Below are 21,963 nucleotides of genomic sequence, written 5' to 3'. Positions count from 1 at the left end.
AAGTTTGTCAAGTGTTGCAAAGAGGTTACACAAGACTGGAACTGCACTTTTCATCTTGGGTCAGTTTTCGATCAATAGTGTAGTGGATGTCGCTGCAATATATCCCACCAGACACGTTCCAGATTTGTCTCGTACTTTCTGATGCATAAAAAAAATATTTTTGTGAAAGAATATGGACTAAAGTTCCAGCAATTCTTTGAGATAATGACTTCCCACGAGACTTCAACTCTTGAGACCTGAGCTCACTAAGGAGCCTGAGAATTTACAATGGATGTTTCTTAAGCTTTTTCTCTTGTGTTTTGCTAACCCTAAAGCCAAGTACAATGGGGAAAGCTGTTATGTCAGCAATAGAACTGACAAAGGAAAACTATTCTCAGGGAATCATGAAAGTCATCACTGGACCTCAGTAGTTTACATTTCAGCCATCATGAAATGATTAACTTTGCTGGTTTGTCACTCTTTTTTTTGTCGGACTGAAAGAAACACCTGTGTCTTAATACTTCAGTACAGCATTTAGTGGGTGTTTCAGTGTCATGATACTTTGAGATGATGGCCAGTTGACATGTGGAAGATTGAGCAGAAAGGTAGCGTCTGCTAAGCCCCATTTTAGTACTGTTACTGCTGTTATTTTTTGTTGCTTTTGGAGAACAATAGACTCAATTTGGATCTTCTTTGACTGCTATGGTGCCGTTATGACCACTATACCATCTTTTGTCCACGTTAACATCACATCTGTTATAGACAACAACAAAACCATCTATACATTGCAATTTCTGTATCACTTTTACTGATTAGGCTCGTGGGTGACCTGTAGCCTATCCCAGCTGACTTTGGGGTACGCCCTGTACTGGTCGCCAGCCAATTACATGGCACATATAGACAAAAAAAAAAACATTGACACTCAACACAGCAGATAAACGCAGTGAATTTGCTTGTTATATTAGTGAACAAATACAATCCATCAGGTTAAATATTAGCACAAATCAGAAAAATGATAAAATGATGCTACATCTGAAGCCACCCAGGAAAAAACTATGTCAAAATTTGATACAGTTGACCAAAAAACTGTAGAGAAAATGGTTCAGCAGCTGAAACCATCAATAAGCTGTCTTACCATCTGACTTTTCAAAACTATTGCAAAGTCTGTGCAAGCTGATTTGCAGCAAATAATCAATTTCTCACTTCAGTCAGGCAACTTTCCTAAAGCTGTTAAAGTGGCTGCTATTAAGCCTTTTCTAAAAAATAGATGTCCATGTTAGCAAGCTATAGACCCTTCTCAAAACTCCCCTTCATAGCCAAGATTGTCTAGAAAGTTATTTTTAATCAACTCACCAATTTCTTGAATTAAAATGTATTTTTTGACTAACTTCAATCATGTTTCCAAGCTCATCACAGTACTAAATCTGTTCTTATCAAAGTTCTAAATGATATAAGTCTAAATACTGACTCGTGAAAGGTGTCAATTCTGGTCTAGTTGGATCTCAGCGTGGCTTTTCATACGGTAGGTCATAATATACTGCTGAACAGATTGGAGACGTGGATTGGACTAAATGAAACAGTCCTTAAATGGTTCAGGTCCTACCTCAAGGAAAGGCGTTATTTCGTAACCATGAAGTGTTCAATCTCATCGAACGGCAATGACCTATGGGATCCCTCAAGGGTCAGTTCTTCGACCCCTCCTGTTCAGCCTGCATACGCTACCCTTGCGCTAAATTATGCAGACCTGACCTGACTTTCAACAGTCATATCAAATAAATGACTAAAACAGCCTTCTAGCAGTTGAAGAACATATCCAGAGTGAAGGCTTGCATGTGCCAAGCAGACCAGGAGAAGCTCATCCATGTTTTTATCTCAAGTGGACTTGACGACTGTAATTGTCTTCTGACTGAACTCCCCCAAAACAGCATTAAACAGCTGCAGCTCATTCAGAAGGCTGCAGTTCGGGTTCTGACTAGAACAAAGAGGTTCAGAACATAGTGCTCCAATTCTAAAGTTTCTACACTGGCTTCCAGTCAACTTGAGAATAGATTTTAAAGTTTTACTACTGGTCTATGAATCACTGAATGGTTTTGGGCCTGACTACATGAAAGAAATGCTAATGGAATATAAACCCAGTATGGCTCTGAGATCTACAGTCTCAGGTCAAATAGTGGCGGACAGAGTCTAAAGCAAACATGGTGAAGCAGCATTTAGCTGTTATGCTGCACAGAAATTGAATAAGTTGCCAACAGAATTGACGTCAGTGTGAAGGTTTTTAAGTCCAGGTTAAAAAACAAAAATCCCCCCATGGTTTTAGAGCATTTCAACTTTTAAATGATCTTTCTTGCAGTGTACACTGTTTAAATTTTATTTCGATTTTTTTCTTTGTTTTTAAATGCAGTGATCATGTAAAGCACATTGAGTTACCGTGTGTATGAAATGTGCTGCATAAATAAATTTTCTTTCCTTTGCTTCTGTAAAGAAAAAGAAGAAACCTGGTGATGAACGAATTAAAAAAAAAGGAGTGTGCAGTTGATTGCACCCAATTTTCTCTCAGAAATAAGAGGCAAATACTGATATAAAGTCAACACAACATCGGACCAAAGTTGTGGATGTGTTGATAATGATCTGAATATCAACCACACGTTGATTTGCTTTGATGAATCTGTTTTAATTTGACCTTTCATCACACTTCTTACTCCTACGTTCCTGATTGCATAATTAGATCCTCTGCAGGCTCCGTCGCAGCCTGCTGAGGACCCTAAACAGAAACATCTAACATGCAGGCTCAGGTCCTCCGAGACCAAGACTGAGAAGCACTTTGAAGAATTCCACGTGTGCACATCCTCTCTTCATCTGACCTAATGTTCAGTGCATTCGTGTATACACATTCAAATTAGCTGGATGAAATCCACCTAGAAGCACCTCAAATGATGAAAAATATAATTTCTCTTATGTACTCTCTCTGCAGCATGGTGAGAAGTGGTTAGATTCCGGGCTCTGGCCTTCCTGTGTGGGGTTTACTGCGACTTCCTCCATGCATGTTAGGTTCATTCAAGACCCTAATTCTTCCTTAAGTGTACATGTAAATGGTTGTTTGTCTATATGTGCCCTGTTGTTGGCTGTTGACCAATCCAAGGTCGACCCTGCCTCTAGCGCCCAAGTCAGCTTGGATAGGCTCCAGCTCCCCCACAACCCTCATCAAGATAAACAGTATAGAAAATACTTGGACATTAGCAAGTGCTGTTTTGAGCAGATTAATGCTGCTCTCATCGTGGAGATCTGCGTGGATGTAGCTCAACTTTCCTTAGCTGATGTCATGTGGGTCTTCTTTCGTTGGACAGAAAAATTGTTGAGACTGAATCAATAGCAGCGGCACGTTGGAAGACTGGTTAGCACATCTGCCTCACAGTTGAAATCCCGGCCTCACCTGTGTGAAGTTTGCATGTTCTCCCTGTGCCTGTGTGGATTTTCTCTGGGTACTCCAGTTTCCTCCCACATCCCAAAAACATGCGTGGTAGGTTGATTGAAGACTCTAAATTGCCTGTAGGTGTGAATGTGAGAGCGAATCGTTGTTTGCTTCTATGTGCCCTGCGATTGGCTGGTGATCAGTTCAGGGTGTACCCCGCCTCTTGCCCGAAGATAGCTGGGATAGGCTCCAGCACGCCCGCGACCGTAGTGAGGATAAGCGGTACAGAAAATGGATGGATGGATAAATCAATAGTGCCTCTACAGGTTGCAATCCATTTTGTCTTGCTTCATGACATGAATGATTGATCAATTCCAATCCGTAGTTGTCAACATGAATGGTTCTTTTATTTTTATTTTTTTGTGCCAGGAACAAAAACATTTTGTCTTTAGGTGTGCAGAAGCAATTATGTCTCTGGCAAGAAACAAGTCCCAAGTCACACACACAAAATAAGCACGGTATGTATGTGATTAGATTCTGACACACTGCATGGAGGTTTGCATGAGGACAGCATGAGATAGGCCTTGACAGCCATTAACAAGCTGACACCAATAATGATTCTGTCTGTAGCGCCCAGGAAGCTCTACAGAATATTCATTGTTGAGACTCTCAGTCAGCAAATTGGATGTAACAAGGTGACCAAACAGCCTGCTTTCCCTTTAGGGAATTTTAAAATCAACTTTAGTCGGCATTTATTCTTCTAAAGCACAGTGACTCGCATTTCTCATTAGTCCCGGCCTTCTCGTAAAGTATAGTCTCTACACCAGTGATTGTCAAATTGTGGTCCCACTAGTGGTATACGGGCTCCCTCTAGTGGTATGTGAAAGTACTGAAACTACATAACATTACAGCCGCTTAAATTTATTTTGAACCCAGTCCATTACAATCCGCTATATGCGGAACGTCACTTGAACAAACCCGGAAAAGAGGTTAGATGACTTGTGTATGCTACACCAACGAGCATCACTACGGGTTGATTACATGTTTGTTTGAAGCCGAACTTAGGTGTGAATGTGAGTGCGAATGGTTGTTTGTTTATATGTGCCCTGCGATTGGCTGGCGACCAGTTCTTCGCCATTCACCCAAACCGGGAGGGAGTGCTTAGACCCGTTTTCGACGAATACAGAAGTAGGTTTGTTAAGTACATTTCAGTTGTATTTAACTTTTAAGTACAATACATTTGCTTTTAATCTTTTAAAACAGTTTGTTTTCAAGCATTTATTGAGGATTTTGTTTACATTTATGTGCAATATAGTTTAATTAAATTATTATTTAATTAGCCGGCACGGTGAACAACTGGTTAGCACATCTGCCTCACTGTTCTGGGGACTGGGGTTCAAATTCCGGCCCCGCCTGTGAGGAGTTTGCATGTTCTCCCTGTGCCTGGGTGGGTTTTCGCCGGGCACTCCGGTTTCCTCCCACATCCCAAAAACATGCATGCATTGGAGACTCTAAATTGCCCATAGGTGTGAATGTGAGTGCCAATGGTTGTTTGTTTCTATGTGCCCTGCAATTGGCTGGCGACCGGTTCAGGGTGTACCCCGCCTCCTGCCAAAAGATAGCTGGGATAGGCTCTAGCAGCCCGTGACCCTAGTGAGGATAAACGGGAAAGAAAATTGATGGATGGGTATTATTTAATTATTTAAGTACAGTTTTTTGTTTTACTATAGTTAAGCACAGTGTTGTGCTTAAATGTTCCAACTGTACATAAGCATACTGTGGCTTACAACAATATTAAATATACATTTTAGGAACAAAACCGGTGTCTGGTTTTGGGTTAACACTTGGGCCTACTATGCTACTGTATTTTAATGTTGGTCATTATGGTGGTACTTGAAGAGCTAAGTGCTTTTTAGGTGATACTTGGCGTAAAAAGTTTGTGAACCACTTCTCTATACAGTAATGTCTTGGCCAGCTCACATGTCAATCATTGTACATAGCAGGAATGAATACTATAACTTTTTTCATGCAGGCTACACGCAGGACTGGTCACCAGGCAATCACAGCGCAAATATATAGACAAACGACCATTCACACTCATTGATAAATAACTATGGAAAATTCAGTCTTCAATGACCTAACATGCTTGTTTTTGGAACGTGTGGGGAAGCCGGAGAACCTGAAGAAAACTCACCCAAGCACAAAACTGAGGCAGAAATGCTAACCACTACTCCAACATGACCTGAAAAAACATAACATTGTATTCAATAAAAGTAATGTGTTCTACTAGTCATCATATTGTAGTAATCAAGAAAGTACTGTAAGATGACTTCTCTTTCATTCAAATTGAAATTCGCAAAAGATCATAGTAAATGATGCAAAAAGAATTTCAACTTTTCCTGCCCCTACTGCCTCGGTAAGAACAACATTGTGAGGTTTCCCATGTTAGATCCCCATCATACTAAGGGCTTTGACATTTCCCCTCAAAGCACTAGCTAAGACAGTCAGACATTTTCCTTGGTCTGTATCCCTTTCAGTCTCTTCCCAGTTCATCACACACTACCCAGTGTCCATTATCACAAAACTGGCGTTGTCATTGTTGCACTTAGTCACAGAATGGCATCAATTACACTTGTTGAAAGCTTCTCTGCCTGCTCATTTCAACAGTTCTCTATTAACCCCTTGTAAGTACTAACAGCCTCTAATGAGAACCTGATGACGGTCTAATTCTCAGTACAAATGCGGAATGCCGTACATAGCCTTGTTCCTAAGAACTGTGTTGTGCTTTCACCAAACAGGTAGTCCATCTGCAACCATGACCTGTTTGAACAAACCAGTTACTGTATAAGTGGGAGTCGGCATTCAGCGATAGCTGCTGTTTTAGCAGTTTGCAGATGATGGAGTGGGATAAATGATGCTCTTGTCCCATGTCAACTTTGCTCCCTCCTAGAGGCTGATTGCTTGTTTCTTGTTGTCAAGATCTGTGGCCTTTTTTTACTTTTTTGTTTGAAGGGTCAGGCACAGAGATTTTCTGTTTTCTATGGGGACCCTCAAGGGTCAGTTCTTGGACCCCTCCTGTTCAGCCTGAATATGCTACCCTTGGGTCAAATTCTTCAGAACTTTAATTTTGACTAATAGCTATGCTGATGACACGCAGTTATATCTAGCAGTGTTTCCAGATGACTACAGTTCAATTGAGATGTGTCACTGTCTAAAACAGATAAATAACTGGATGAGCCAAACTTTTCTTCAATTAAACCACAACAAAACTGAGATAATTGTTTTTGGCAATAAAGAAAAGAGGATTGCTGTTATTAAATACCTGGAGTCACTCTCTTTCAAAATTAAAGACCAAGTCCGAAACCTTGGTGTACTGATGATGACTGTTCTCAAAGTTTCCGACGTGACTTTCAACAGTCATATCAAATCAATTATTAAAACTGCCTTCTACCATCTGAAGAACATATCCAGAGGGAAGGCTTGCAAGAAGCTCATCCATGCTTTTAGCTCAAGTAAACTTGACTACTGAAATGGTCTTCTGACTGGACTCCCCAAAAAGAGTATTAAGCAGCTGCAGCTCATTCAGAATGCTGCAGCTCGGGTTCTGAACAGAACAGAGGTCAGAGCATATTACTCCAATTCTAAAGTCTTTACACTGGCTCCCAGTCAGCTTTAGAATAGATTTAAAATTTCTGCTACTGGTCTATAAAGGTCCCAAATACATGAAAGAAATGCTAATGGAATATAAACCCAGTAGAGATCTGAGATCGACAGACTCAGGTCAAATAGTAGAGCACGGAGACCAAAGCAAACATGGTGAAGCAGCATTTAGCTATTATGCTGCACACAAATGGAATAAGTTCCCAACGGAAGTGACGTCAGCCCAGTTTGAAGTTCAAGTTAAAAACTATTTATTTCCACCATGCTTTTTAGAGCACTCCCACTTTTAAATGACATTTCTTGCACTGTACGCTGTTTTAATTGTTTTTATTTTTTTTATTTTTTCTCCTTGTTTTAAATGTTTCTAAGCTGTTTTTTTCTTTGTTTTTAAATGCTTTTAATCATGTAAAGCACATTGAGTTACCTTATGTATGAGATGTGCTTTATAAATAAATTTGCTTTGCTTTGCTCTTTATGACGATTGAAGCGAAACAAAGCAGTAAACTTTGGAGCCGCGAATACTGATTTAAAGTTAAACATTCACAAGTTAGAGTCATTGATGGTGTAGTGGTTCACTCCCCCGACTTTGTAGGCAGCGTGGATTCAGTTCCCACTCTGTGACGATGTGAATGTGTGTGTGAATGGTTGTCTTTCTCAATATGTGCCCTGTGTTTGACTGGCAACTAGTCTAGAGGGTAGTCCATGTTTCACCTGAAATAGACCTGTCACGATAATTACTATATCGACTTATCGTTCTATAAATAAAATTGATACGATGGTTTTTACGGACTCGATAAATTGTCATTGTTGTGGTGACCCGGCAGAGATTTGGACGGCTGTGTCATTAGCCACTAGTGGGCGCCAGCGGAACTCTCTTGCCGGTGCTGGCTCCGTCCAATACTCCACAGGCTTGCTCCGTGTGCAGCGCGTAGATTCACACAACAGAGACACTTCAAGGAACATTAACTGTTTATTATGTTCGTTAACGAGCTAAACAGCTTGCTCCACCACGACAATGTCGTTTAAAACGTAAGCGCTTCGCTCCGAGTTGTTGTGTGGGTTAGTCCCCAATTAACAAACACACGTGAAAATTAACCATTTATTATGTCCGCTAGCCCCTGAGATAATGAGCTAAGTACCTAAACAGCTCGCTCCACCATGTTGAAGTCATTTAAAACGTCGTTGCCTCTAGTTAACTACACAGAACGTCAACGTATATTTGATTGACAGGTGAAGGGCTCGTCTTCGGTGGAGAAACTACACAATTTTGCAGGTCGAGGGCGGGCCTTTTCTATGATTTCAGAGGCATTAAAAAAAAAAATAAAAAATACAACGATATTGTCGTTGATCGTGATAGTTTTTAAGAAAATATATCGTCTTTTTCATGACTAAATTATCATGACAGGCCTAACCTGAAATCAGCTGGGAAAGGCTTCAGCTCCCCGTGACCCTAAACAAGTGGTACAAAAAAATGGATGGAAGGCACTCTTAATTCTTACGTTGGATGAGTGTTTTTACTGACAGCAAGAACGTTTTGCATCTACAGAATGTATGTTATCTTATGTGTAAGCCCCATGATTGACAAGGGATCAGTCCAAAGTGTAGCCAGTCTCTCGCCCAAAGTCTCCTCCTACACACATGACTGTGAACAATATTTGCGGAATAGAAAATGGATGGAAGGCACTCTTAATTCTTACGTTGGATGAGCGTTTTTACTGACAGCAAGAACGTTCTGAATCTACAGAATGTATGTTATCTTATGTGTAAGCCCCATGATTGACAAGTGATCAGTTCAAGGTGTAGCCAGTCTCTCGCCCAAAGTCTCCTCCTACACACATGACTGTGAACAATATTTGCGGAATAGAAAATGGATGGATGGATAATCTCTTGCTTAGGACTGGCGCAGGTATGTTTTTCCTTCCTACAAAATATTTTGAAGATCCTCAATCAGAAGTCTAAAAAGGCAGCACATCTGCCTCACAGTTTTGAGGTGCGCAGTTGGAATCTTAACTCTGGCCTTCCTGTGTGGAGTTTGCACATTCACCCCTTGCTTGTGTCAGTTTTCCACCCATATTCCCAAAACATGCATTTTCGGGTAATAAAAGACTTACAACTTGTCCATAGGTGTGAATGAGACTATGAATCGATGTTCGTCTATACAGATTTGTTTCCTGCAATTGGCAACCATGATGTACACTGACGCTTATCCACAGTCAGCTGGGACAAGCTCCAGCTCACCTGCAACCCTAATGAGGAATGTAAACCATTCCCCATTGTTAGATGAATGTAAAGTCCACAGAACGAGTCTGAACAGTGATGCTCACATAGCCATCCATGTCATTAAGGCCCCAAAAAAAAAAAAAAAAAACGCGCCATTCTTTGCTCTTACAACAAACGATATTGTGACCTGTGTCACAGTAAATTAACAACACTCACAAGTGTTGGTAGGCAGCACTTCGAATTAGGTCGCAAGTACTTGTGAGAGGACGATGGGGAGCGTCTTGCACAATGTTGTCAGATCAATGATGCTTTAAATCAATGTTCCAGCAACACTGCAAACCCCGTGGAACCCATTAGTGGATTAAGATGGACCACTGTTCCACTCGGAGTCCCCCTTTCTGCCTGCAGGTAAGGGTGTGAAATAAAACAAAGAAAAAAGGGCACACAAGAGGGTGAGAACAGCAATTATGCCAGAGAAAAGGTCGACAGTGGGGCAGGGCTCAATAATGCATCTGCAACTCTTCATTTACAGAGCAGTGGCATGTCAGGTGTGGCCAAAAGTCTCTCTTAGTCCAAACCAACACATTATATGAAGTACTCAGCAAATGTATTTGACCAATAGAGGGTTTATGCCCTTTTGCCAATGTGCGGCATTGAAGCGGTGGGGGATAAAAGGATCCCCACCCGCTCCCACAAGCCCTGAATCCTTAGTACAGTAGAAGTAGTATGTATGTAGTAAGTTCTTTAACCCAAAATAAAAATGTTGTGTTAAAATATTAGTCCTAAAATTATAAAATAAAATACAAAAATAATGGAAATACAAATACAAAAAAATAGATGCATGAAAATATATATATAATACAATAAAAGTAGACATTATTATTTAATAATAATACATTATTAAATAAAAAAAATATTTTTGAACAGAAAAAATATTTTCAGTGATTGAATGTTATGCTTAATTAATTTCTTAATTCTCAGTGAGCCTGCTCAAATTCATGTATAAAAAGGTACATCCTCTTAGAAATTCACTCTTCCCTGTTAAAATGTTTCACTGAAGTTTACAGAGTCCGCAGCAAAAGATTTTATAATGCTGAATGGTCTCTTTATGGCAGGTGGTCTTAAATGCTGTATTTCCATCACACGAGCAGTCAGCCAGGATGAATACTGTCCCCTTTATGCAAAACACTCTTGTCTCTTCCAGTAAACTGAAGCAGGAGCAGAACAAGATTGGATCCGAGTGATGCAGGAAAGTGAAGGAGGGGAAGGTGTGTGAAGAGCTGGTCTTTTTCTGATAGGGTTGTTTATGTGCCACTGTCTGCGGATCATTGATCCATTCGTCTTCATTACGTCCCCCTGTGAACTATTAACTGCTGCCACCCTCAGCCGGGTGTCTGCGATGTTGACATTCAAAACACAGTCTCTCAGCGATCCTGCTACCTCTTCTAAGGAAGGTTGAAGCTGACAGTTTTATTCTACTTGTGGTATTAATATGGTATTTTAAATGATGGTTTTATATTGGCATATCCTGGGATCGAATCAGCTTTCTTTCTCATCACAGGCTGAGTTGTGTCTGGTACCCCACTGAAAGATGCCAGTTGGTAGGCTAGTGCTCCTGTGATTCTACATTCTGTGGACCACACACACGCTTTCTGACCCAGTTAATGTATACTGCATAATCAAACATCCACCTACTCAGCCTCACCAGAAGGTTACATTAGATTCAGCACACAATTGGAAGTGTTATCATGAGATTCAAAACTTTTTTTAACACTATTAATTGCTCAATGATCCCAGACTATAAATGCTTTCACATCTAGACTCTCTACAGCAGTTTTGCCACCTTTATTGAGCCAAGGCACATATTTTGAGTGAGAAAAATCTCACGGTACACCACCAAACAAAAATGTTACTTGAAGTATATTTGCTGGCGTCCGGAGGAATCCTTGCATCTCCAAAACCATCACTTTTCAGTTGAGGAAACATCGTCAAAGAGAGCAAGCCATTTTCAACATATTGTTCAATATGTGTGAAAAAATGCAAATAAATTTACACACACGTGGGGACTGACCAATAGTACTGATTTGTGAAAAATATTAAATTGACCACATTTAGACATTTTGGTGCGACACCAGCTAAAATAATGATGATCTTGTCTCAATTTACTCACAAATTTACTAACTTAGTGTGAAATATGGGCTCTATTATTCTGTTCTTTGAATGGCAACAAGTGGATCCACAGGTAATTTGTACCTACTGCCATCTAGTGGAAGAACATTTAATTGCGCTGCCTGTCCCTATACATACTTGCTGGCATAGATAGATGAACAAAGATACATTATTTGTAGTTAAGAAATAATACTTTTCAGACCAATTAAACCAATTCGGTGAAATTGGATAATTTCCCGTGGCACACCTGATGACATCACACACGGCTCAATGGTTGGGAATCAGTGCTCTAGAGGTATCCTACCTTGCAGCCTCTATTTGTGCACATTCAGCATCTGCTCAGGCATCATGGGTCCTCAAAAACAGCTTGATTGTGCCCCGTGACGCCAATGAACCGACAGAATTACTTTCACCTCGCGACATCAACTCAGAGCTCCTCTCCAGTTGACAAGCTTGACTTGAACTGAAAATATGGCACGACTTAACACCTCTTATTTTTTTTCTCTCCAATTGTTTTGTTCACAGAAGACCACCCTGACCATCATCTTCATCAATGACGATGATTTGGCGTGGTAGCTGCTGTTGCTATGTGTAAACGAGTGCCTTGGCACCAATGGAGACCGAAGGCTATCGTGACCTCCTGGAGACCAGCGACGGTCGGGGGGTAGGCCTCCTGGATGGACAAGGTGGGGGTGGGGTGGAGGAGGACTGGAGCGCCCCCTACCCTCTTGGCTTCCAGGTGTCTTTGACCACAGTGCTGATCCTAGAGCTGGTACTGGGCTTCAGCAGCAACTTGACTGTACTCGTGCTGTACTGCGCCCAGTCCAACCTGGTGGATTCAGTCAGTAACCTGGTCACTGTCAACCTCCATGTTCTGGACATACTGGTGTGTGTGCTGTGTCTGCCGCTGACGGTGGCTGTCATCCTCCTCCCGGCCAATGGAAGCGGCGTCGGGAGCCTGGCCACATTGTGCTGCTTTCACGAAGCCTGCGTCACGTTCACCAGTGTGGCCACTGCTGTTAACGTCCTGGTGATCAGTTTGGACCGCTACGACATCTCTGTGCGTCCAGCCAGTCGCCTCCTGAACCCTCGCCGTGCTGGACTGCTGCTGGTGGCAGTGTGGGCCGTCTCTCTGGCTGTCTTCTTCCTTCCTTTCCTTGAGGGTGACTTCTTCTCCTCAATGGCTGAAGACAATGAGGATGTGGAGCAAGGAGGCCTGAACAATGACTTGGAGTCCACTACTGGACCCGCAACACTGTTTTCTTCTCTTGCACCTTCTGTTTTACCTTCGACCCACCCCTCCTCCCCCTCACACAACCTTTCTCCAGAATGGCAGAACAGAACACTGCTATGCATCGGGGGGCAAGGCTACTACACAGGAATGGCTATGTATTACCACTTGTTACTACAAGTGCCCTGCTTCTTCATTGCTGTGGTTGTCATGCTGTTCACCTACTCCCAGATCCTACAGGCCCTCAACATTCGAATAGGATCCCACATGATGAGGAGTAACCGTACAAAGGACTCGTCCTGCAGGATACGCTGCAGGAGGACGAAGAAGAAGGACCTCACCTTGCCAACAGAGGTGGTATCCTCCAATCAGAACCAGAATCTCTCTCATCCACCCCTTATTCCCTCTCCCACCCCAACGCCGACATCCCCACCACCACTGTCCTCCATGCCCCAGGGGATATCTGACAGTGGTGCTACAGTCACTACTGTTAGTACGGCTGCCACCACCCCCATTGCCACCACACCTGCCACCCCTGCTTCTCCAACTCCAGCGTCAGGATCCATGCAGACCCACGCCACCTCCCCACTACCGGCTTCCTCCATGGGTGTACAGGCCTCGGTTTCTGCAATCATCGCCTTGAGACGGGCCGTGCGTAGACATAGGGACCGCCGGGAACGTCAACGTCGTGTCCTTAAAATGTCTCTAATAATTATTTCCACCTTCTTGGGCTGCTGGGCTCCCTTGTCCGCGGTCAACATTCTGATCCTGTGCATGGGCCCCAGCGACGGTTTGGTGCGGATCCGTCTTTGCTTCTTGGCGATGGCTTATGGAACAACAATCTTTCATCCTCTGCTCTATGCTTTCACAAGGCAGAAGCTGCGCCGGGCCCTGAAAACACGAGTCAAGAAAAGGGTTGTGTCCCTCCTGCAGGTGGACCCAGCTCCCATTGGGGGGACAGTTATTCATAACTCCTGGGTGGAAGGGGGAGGCCAGAGGAAGAGTCGCAAGCCCCGAGTGGAGGCCAGCGATGGCACTGATCGATGTCTCACTGAGGCAGTGAGGGAATAAGGGTGGTCTTCAGTGTGCGCGCATGTGTCAAGTGTTGGGAATTTGAAGTATTGTATGCTATCATCTGCTGATGGATGGTGTGCATATCCTTGCATGTGTGTGAGAAGCCATTAGTTTACAAAGGACAGATCCCAGGACCTCTGGTTCCGGACAGATGAGGAGCCCAGAGTCATTGGGTCTAAACAAGAGCCGACCTTTCTGCACTCCTAATGTAATCTAGTTGACCACTTTTAACTGTCTCCATGACAGCATACAGTCCCCTCCAAAATTATTGGAGCAACAAGTTCAATTCCTGTTTTGGTTGTGTTCTGAAGACATTTGGGTTTCAGATCAAAAGATGAATATGAGACAAAGGTTCTTGAATTCCAGGTTTTTATTTCATGGTATTTACATTTAGATGTGTTAAACAACTCAGGACAGAGCACCTTTTCTTTGAAGCCACCCACTTTTGACTTCGAGAGAAGAAATATACAGCCCATACCACAAGATTCAAACCACTCATAAGCAAAAAGAATCTGAAGATCATGATTATTTTGCAAAGTACAGAGTCGAGCCACAAAGGTTTTGGAACACAGTTTTATGGACCGATGAAACCAAGATTAACCTCTTCCAAAGTGATGGAAAGGCCATAATATGGAGAAAGAACAAATCATCTTTTGATCTGAAACCCACGTCTTCAGTATACAACAAAACAAAGGAATTGACCTTCCCATTCCAATAATTTTAGAGGGGACAGAACACATTATGGTGAAGCCACACCTGAAAATATCCTACAATAGAGCATAAGGCTTGGATGAAATCAGTTGAAAACAATGCTCCTCCAAGCATGTGCATAGACAGAACCACAACACATTCACACACACACATACACCGCACACTGGTCTGCGCTTAGTCATTAAAAAGCACACAAACATCTATACTGTAATATCTACCTGCACATGTATTCTCAGTGAGAACACTTTTTGTGGTCTCTTTTTTTCTCCCTATTCTTTTCATGCCTTAATTGAGTTCATGGATTATATGTGTGGTGCTGAATGTCTGTTATATGTTTACAGAGTAGGAGTGAGACTTTGCACGTTAGTGCAACAATATGGTCAGTAAATGCTAATATTTAGAAGTTTACATTGTGAAATAACCAGCAAACTGGTTTAAAAAAATGAAAAAGATGGGATTTAATTTTTTTTTTTAATACAGCAGAGCAGAATTAACATATAAGGCATGACGTTTTCAAAGAACCATAGAGGATATGATCCAGTATGAGAGATAGTCTTGTGTTTGCGTGTGTTCTGCAGTGAGCAAAGCATTGACCCCCTAAGATGTGAACAAAAAGAATGTGAACACACAATTGTTGGTTTTCTATTTACTGCAGATAACAGTGAAGCAATGAGACTTAAAAGCGGGGGGATGGCTTAGGATGACTTTAATTATGTGGCTAGCTAATTATGTTGTAACTATGTGTGTATGCCAGGCCACTGTACTCCCACTGTATCACTTCAGCTTTTCAGTGGAAATCAAAGGGCAATATTTTGTTAACAGTCCGTCTAAAATGTCTTTGTAGTCACAGCAGGTAAACTAGTACGTGTAGTTTAAAGCAGAGAACTGCTGACATGTAAGAAAATCACATACTGTTTCATTTTAAGCTCATGTTTTGGACTGAACTTTGAGGCAGATCAGCCTCTGCCATGTTCAGCACTGAGTCCTTCACATATACACTGTACCTGTGTTTCTCTATTTCCTCAGGGCTCACATTTACAAATGTGCTGGACATGAAATAACAAAACCAGCCCTCAATCAGCTCTTCTATTGTGTGTGTTACCGTAAGTTAAGATTTATGTCACTCCATAGGTAGAGAACACATCACACTTTGTACAAACTCGGGTCTTGGAAACCACCTTGGGCTTTGGGCTATCTTCTCCATCATCCTCTCACCACTTTTACACTAGTGAACCAAACAGAAGTCAAGAATTCTTGTGTGTTCATGTACATTTTTCAGGGATGTAAATATTGAAGTGTCAGATTTGGGTTTTAGTCAAATATTTTTTTCTTCTTCTCATTTTTAGTCACAATCATCTGCCGGACAGAAAGAGAGCCATTGTGATGAAGTGAGCTACGGTAAAGAGCTACATGTAATCGTATTTGTGTTAATACTCTGTATGTGTAAACATAATTGTATATTTATGAAATTGTGTATAGAGAAATATTAGAATTGTATACAAATTTATATTACTGTGTTATTGTATAGAACAGAATCTGTATTAAAATGTAATCTACAAGTTGATCCATCTCGCCTTTGTATTTGTGTCACATTGAATTGTAAAACTGTAACGTTGAACACAATCCTTCCAGGACTCTGGTCAAACCCTTTCAATTGTTCAAAACACATTTTCATCTTGGAAATAATAAAGATACATTTAATGTACATGCAATGTTTTAAGTAACATTTTAAGATTCTTAACTGTCATACGATTACAAAAATAAGTTAACCGCTATTAGTGGTAAAACATAAAAATACAATATAAAACACTTTACGTGAAGACAAATAAAGGTGCAATATGAAAGTGAGTCACACTGCGGATGCGCTTCACACATATAAGTGTAAAAAGAACATGACAAGTGATTATGTGTATAGTATCACTGGAGACTTACTTCATGTGACTTCTGGTGTGTTTTCTCTTGACTGCCCTTGTTGAGACTGCTTCTGTGTCAAAAAAGCAAAATAAGTATATAGTTAATCCTGTAAGTGGTCTTGTAACATACGCTGTGGTCTCAAATGGAACAAGTGTTTCAATAAAAGCCTCAAAAAGTCAAACAAAATGCCAAAGACATGCACAGAGTTAATCTTAATGCTCGCTGAACGGAAGTCCTGCAAAGTTAGCTGGTCTTACATTAAATTACTTGAATGTGAATTACTACAAAATTTGAGAACAAATTTGAAATTGTACCTCAGGCGTTCCACTGTACAATTTACATTAAGATTTGTAAATGTACATTATGTTAATATCGGGACCATGTTGTCCTAGTAGTTAGCCCAGCTACCTCACACCTAAAGGTTTCTGGTTCGAATCTTGGTTCGGAACCTCCTGTGTATTTTCCATGTTCTCCTAAATATGTTTGGCGGTGGCAGCTTCTTTACATATTCCACATGCATATTGGGGTCCTAGAATACCCTAAATTGTCCATAGTCTTGAAAGTGAGTGTGAATGGTTGTTTGCTTATATGTGCCCTGCGATTGACTGGCGACCAGTCCAAGGTGTGAATTCAGCTGGAATAGGCTCTAGGTTACCTGTAACTATAATGAGGACAAGCACCTATAGAAAATGGGATGAATGTGTGTTTTATATACAAATGGAAAGGCGCTTTAAAAGCAATGCAGAAAAGTACCTTAAATGTTTTGAATTCTTTGTCCATATTTGACAATGAAAACACATAATAACCTCAAACTTGCGCTCCACATGTATTTGATCCCTAAATTTCGAATGTCTGTCCCAGATATTTGTGGTATTTAGTGATGACTTTTGTGAACACTCAGTAGTCACTGAGCTAGTACAGTTGTGGTACACTTCTTCTGTTTACATTATTTTTTCCATCCATACCAGAGCAAATCTCTCTGTGAGCTCTTGTCTGTTAACTGATTTTCCGGATCATACATTTTATGCCCTTCTTCTCATTCCCGACTTCCTCCCATGCTTCTCCTGCTTCCCCGGTACCCTGTTCTGCATCTCTCTCATCTCTTATCCACATTCAGGCCTTTCAAAACAAAGTGGGGAACAGCTGCAGTGGCTTGGAAGGAAGGAAAGTCACCTTGAGGGATGAAAGAGGAACAAAAAAATGCTAGAGAGGAACAGAGAGAGAGAAAGCGAGAGAGAGGGGAGGGGCTGCTATGTGACCTGGCATCAGAACATTAAATGACTACTAAAGGGACAAGCGCTGCATCGCTGCAGATTATCACAGTTTGCCATTGCTCTCTGTCCACTGTAGTCACATTGTTGTTCAATGTATAAAAAATATTTTAGAATGCATGAGAGTAGGCCACAATAACTGTAAATCATGTTACTTGTCTCCTGATTGTCCCTGAAGTGGATAATTAAATAATAATAAAATAAAACCTTATACATAGTGGATGTTTTCAATGAGTTTGACACAAAAATTAGGTTTTCAAAAAAAGGGAACTGTATACAAAAATAAAACCGCGATAAACAGGACTTCGCTCCCCCGTTTTTCATGGCAAATGCTCAAAATGATGATCAAACATGGGCCATGCTCTCCTCACATTCAATGGTGTCAGCAAAAAAAAAAAGCTTTATAATTGAGTGTCTGTGGAGGATACCTGATTCCAATAAGGGGCTCATTAGGACAAATTGGCTCATAGGAGTTTGTCAATATGCAAGCCACAGAGTTCACTCACAATGGCTGCTTCAAACCAAGGAGACTTTTTCTTGCATTCTGTTATGAGACATGTCCACCCCATTTCGTGTCGATGGGTGAAACTGGTGTCTGGGGTGTTCGTCAAAGTAGCAGCCCTGGAATTTCCCCAAAATGGCTGCTTCAAACCAAAATGGCTGACCTCTGTTGAATTTCAGGCATGGGTCCTTCAAACTTTTTCATGCATCCTATGATGATAGACATGTTCATTCGGTTTCGTACAAATGGATGAAACTGGTGTCCAGGGCTGATTTCTTTCTAACCCTGCTGGGAGTGCTTCTGGGTGAGTTTTGAGATTGTTGTTTCAGGGATCCTTAAAATGCAGTATATACGTTTTAGTATCGATACACACTTTCAGGCTGTATCAAATATTGTGCCTTGAAAGAGACGATAAAGCTTAGTTTTTACTGGCACAGTCAAAGAGATCAATTTCACCATGTTTCTGATTGTTTGGTTACAAGTGCAGTGCGTCAGATGAAGAGCTTTCTAATACAGCTTGAACTTTTTGAGCTACATAGGAGGGTCAGCATATAACAGCTCTCTCCTATGCTGAAGTTTAGCCAACATTAGATGTGATTGTACATTTTACAGCAGAGTACCTACCCTGAATTGTGGTTAAGTGTGCTGCGCTAGCGTCTCCTTGTGTTCAACCATCAGAACAACGTCACCAGGCCCAGAAATCCACAGCGCGGAGGTGGAGTGGTGGAAAAACGCCAAGAATGTCGATATACAGCCAGGGTAAGACGCTTATTCTCCCTTTATGGTAGGTTTTCTCCAAACTGGGCTCGGGTTGACGACGTAACTGACGTATATTCATGACCAAGAGGAAGCAAATTGGCCTCAGGGCCGTGTTAGCACTGAATTTTGTAACTGGGAGCATGCTAGCCGTGCCGAAATAGCTCAGTTGGGAGAGCGTTAGACTGAAGATCTAAAGGTCCCTGGTTCGATCCCGGGTTTCGGCATTGGGGACTACATAATGTTTTTATTATGTCTGAAAAGTCCCCAACAACGTTCATGTTGAAAGTAGTAAAACATATTGACCGCATGACGACTTTACGTTCCTCCTGGAATGTCGTACGTATAAACAGAAGGACGTATACGTTGCCTTAAAATGATGCTTTGTGAACCAAAATAATGTAGTTTTGTATTTTAGCTCAGTAGTTTCCTTTTCCCATACCGTACTTACATATTAAAAGAATAAATAAATAGAATAGACGTGCGTATAAGAAAAAAAATACCATTCGTACCAGAATAGTCACCACCAGGTGGCGACCTTGACGAATACATCAGGAAACAGTCACCCTTCTTAGTTTGTAAACAACGCATTAGGCAGTTCGCGTTAGGGCACCATGTTTACGTCAATGTAAATTTAAAACAAAAATTTGAAATCTAAAACACAAACACAAGTTCCTTTTCTCAAATAGTGTCACGCAGCAATTGACACATCTTACTTTAGTCAAGTACGTAGTGTTTATTATCAGCCATTGGATGAATTCTTTAATGCAGTATTTGCCAACCTGTATTGAGCAGTTAATTTTGCTTAATAAATTTACACGACAAATGATCAAACATAAATGTCACAAAAAGTATGAATTTTGAAGTAATCATTTCATCTCAATCAACCCACAAATTGACTGAGTGTTAAATGTCTGTTTGTGAACACATAGCTTTCGTATGAATGACCAAAGGTGGATGGTTTATTGTAACTTCTGTTACCTAATGGAAGAGCATTTAATTGGTTTTCCTGTCCCTATACGCTACTGGCATAGATAAATGAACAAATATATATTTGTAATAAATTAATAATAATTTTGGGTCAAATAAAGTGAAACTGCATCATTAATGATTTCTCACAGGTTGGGAATCATTGCTTTAATGTATTTACAAGATGCGCTTCACATTTTCATGCACAGTCAATTGCCTGTACACATAGATAAAGTAACTGCAGCATCAATCCCATAAACACCTTCTTCGCGTAGGCATCATCAACATGAAATGTTAATGTTTAGTTTAATGCCAGTGATTATACTTACTTCCAATAACATCTTTATTCCTCGATGCCAGCAACATATAGTGACAGGCATAACAATTAAATAATCTTCCAGTAGATGGCAGTTGGTACAGTTAATCTGTGTATTCAACTGTTCCCCCACATACAATTGAATAATAGCTTTGTGTTCAATTAAACAGGCAACGATTTCCCCTTCACTAAGTAAATATGTGTGGAAATTGAGACATCAGTATTTCAGTATATACCTGTAGACAAGTATTTTTGTGATATTTGTTTAGTGTTGTGCAGTGAGATTTAAAATATGTGCCTTGGGTCTATAACATTTTCGAAACACTGGTCCTCATAGTTCTGAGGACCGTGGTTCAAATCCCGGCCCCGCCTATGTGGTGTGTGCATGTTCTCTGCGTGCCTGCGAGGGTTTTCTCAGGGTACTCCGGTTTCCTCACGCATGGCAAAAACATGCATGGTAGGTTGATTGAAGACTCTAAATTGCCCGTAGGTGTGAATGTGAGTGGAAATGGTTGTTTGTTTCTATGTGCCCTGCAACTGGCTGGCGACCAGTTCAGGGTGTACCCCGCCTCTCGCCCGAAGATAGCTGGGATAGGCTCCAGCACGCCCACGACCCTACTGAGGATAAAGGGGTACAGAAAATGGATGGATGGATGGAAATTTCACACACCCCAGAGAAGTTTGTTGTTAACAACCCTGCCGAATATAAAATATAAAAAAAATCTGCAGTTGTATAAAATGAGGCTTCAAAATGGGGGGAAAAATCAAGCCATTTTCTCCTCTCTCAAACGTGGCCGCTGAATGTGCTGAAACCACGCCCCCCTCAACTGCTAACTGTCAATCAAATAGCACTATTGTAGATAGCAGTGTGTACATGCATTATGAAAAATGGTAGCTTACAAAAAAAAAAAAAAATCACATTAGGAGGCTCACTTTCAAAATGTTATTAGTTATTGTGGACTCTAATTGTAAAATAAGTACACAAGCCAATTTACACTCATTGGTGGGGACATAATGTGACTGCCGACCAATCATGCAACTACGTCAATGGGCAGCTCAAGTTCTTATACAGTGGTGGACGGGGTGACTCATGCCGGACTCCCAAGTGTGTCACTGGGCGGCGTTTTAACACGGGGCGTAATGAGTTTTGTGTTCTTTCGGGATTCAATTTATACTGTGATAGGAATTTTAGGTCATAGCCGTATTTAAGTCTTATGCAGGTCTTTTATTGGATCTAATTGGATTGTGTCAGATGTAACTCCTGTAATATCATTGTAGCAAGAGGTGAAGTCATTAACCATAAAAAAAAACCTTACTAAAGAAACCAAACTTCTTGACTTCTGAATTTGTGTTGAGTGGCCTTCTCCTTGCTCTTGTCGCCACCTGCCTCGTGTAACACAAGTACAGTATTCTATAAACTAACTAATCTTGCCACCTCTTCGCCTTTGCCTCTAGCTTCTCTCACTTCCCCTTTTTTCGTGAAGGTCCGCCAGTAAAGATGCCACTCCTTTGTTTATTTATACACACCTTTCTCAAAGCAGACTGAACCCATTGCATGCATTGCATGACACGTTACGAACCCATTACATGACACGTGGAATGTTTATTTTATGTTTATATGCGTGTTTGCCAAGTAGCCTCAAGAAGACGTTTATCAAAACATCCATCCATTTTCTGAGCCGCTTATCCTCACTAGGGTCGCGGGCGTGCTGGAGCCTATCCCAGCTGTCATCGGGCAGGAGGCGGGGTACACCCTGAACTGGTTGCCAGCCAATCGCAGGG

General features: G+C 41.3%; 1 protein-coding gene, 1 long non-coding RNA gene and 1 other non-coding gene across 6 annotated transcripts in view; 2 read left to right on the top strand and 1 right to left on the bottom strand.

The window, feature by feature from the left end:
- LOC133408391 (G-protein coupled receptor 22) overlaps nt 1–16,095 on the top strand; it is a 34,913-nt gene extending 18,818 nt beyond the window's left edge. For 2 of the 4 annotated variants that reach the window (XM_061687249.1, XM_061687247.1), the window contains one exon: nt 11,963–16,095. In XM_061687249.1, the coding sequence (XP_061543233.1) occupies nt 12,051–13,739 (1,689 nt within the window). In that variant the 5' untranslated portion in view covers nt 11,963–12,050 and the 3' untranslated portion in view covers nt 13,740–16,095. Of the gene's footprint in view, nt 1–10,472; nt 10,537–11,962 lie in introns of all 4 variants that reach the window. The other 2 variants (XR_009769302.1, XM_061687248.1) reach the window with 2 other exon arrangements.
- On the bottom strand, nt 14,978–21,861 carry LOC133408395 (uncharacterized). Its single transcript, XR_009769304.1, has 3 exons — nt 18,765–21,861; nt 16,386–16,437; nt 14,978–15,678 (listed from the first exon to the last, which is right to left on the bottom strand). It is a non-coding gene; the product is annotated as an uncharacterized LOC133408395 (long non-coding RNA).
- Nucleotides 19,051–19,123, top strand: trnaf-gaa (transfer RNA phenylalanine (anticodon GAA)). Its single transcript has one exon. It is a non-coding gene; the product is annotated as a tRNA-Phe (tRNA).
- Nucleotides 21,862–21,963: the final 102 nt, after the last annotated feature.

The sequence above is a fragment of the Phycodurus eques genome, chromosome 10, assembly GCF_024500275.1.
Source record: "Phycodurus eques isolate BA_2022a chromosome 10, UOR_Pequ_1.1, whole genome shotgun sequence".
Lineage (NCBI taxonomy): Eukaryota > Metazoa > Chordata > Actinopteri > Syngnathiformes > Syngnathidae > Phycodurus > Phycodurus eques.
The sequence above is the reverse complement of the archived record's forward strand: the minus strand, read 5'-3'. Positions and strand labels throughout refer to the sequence as shown.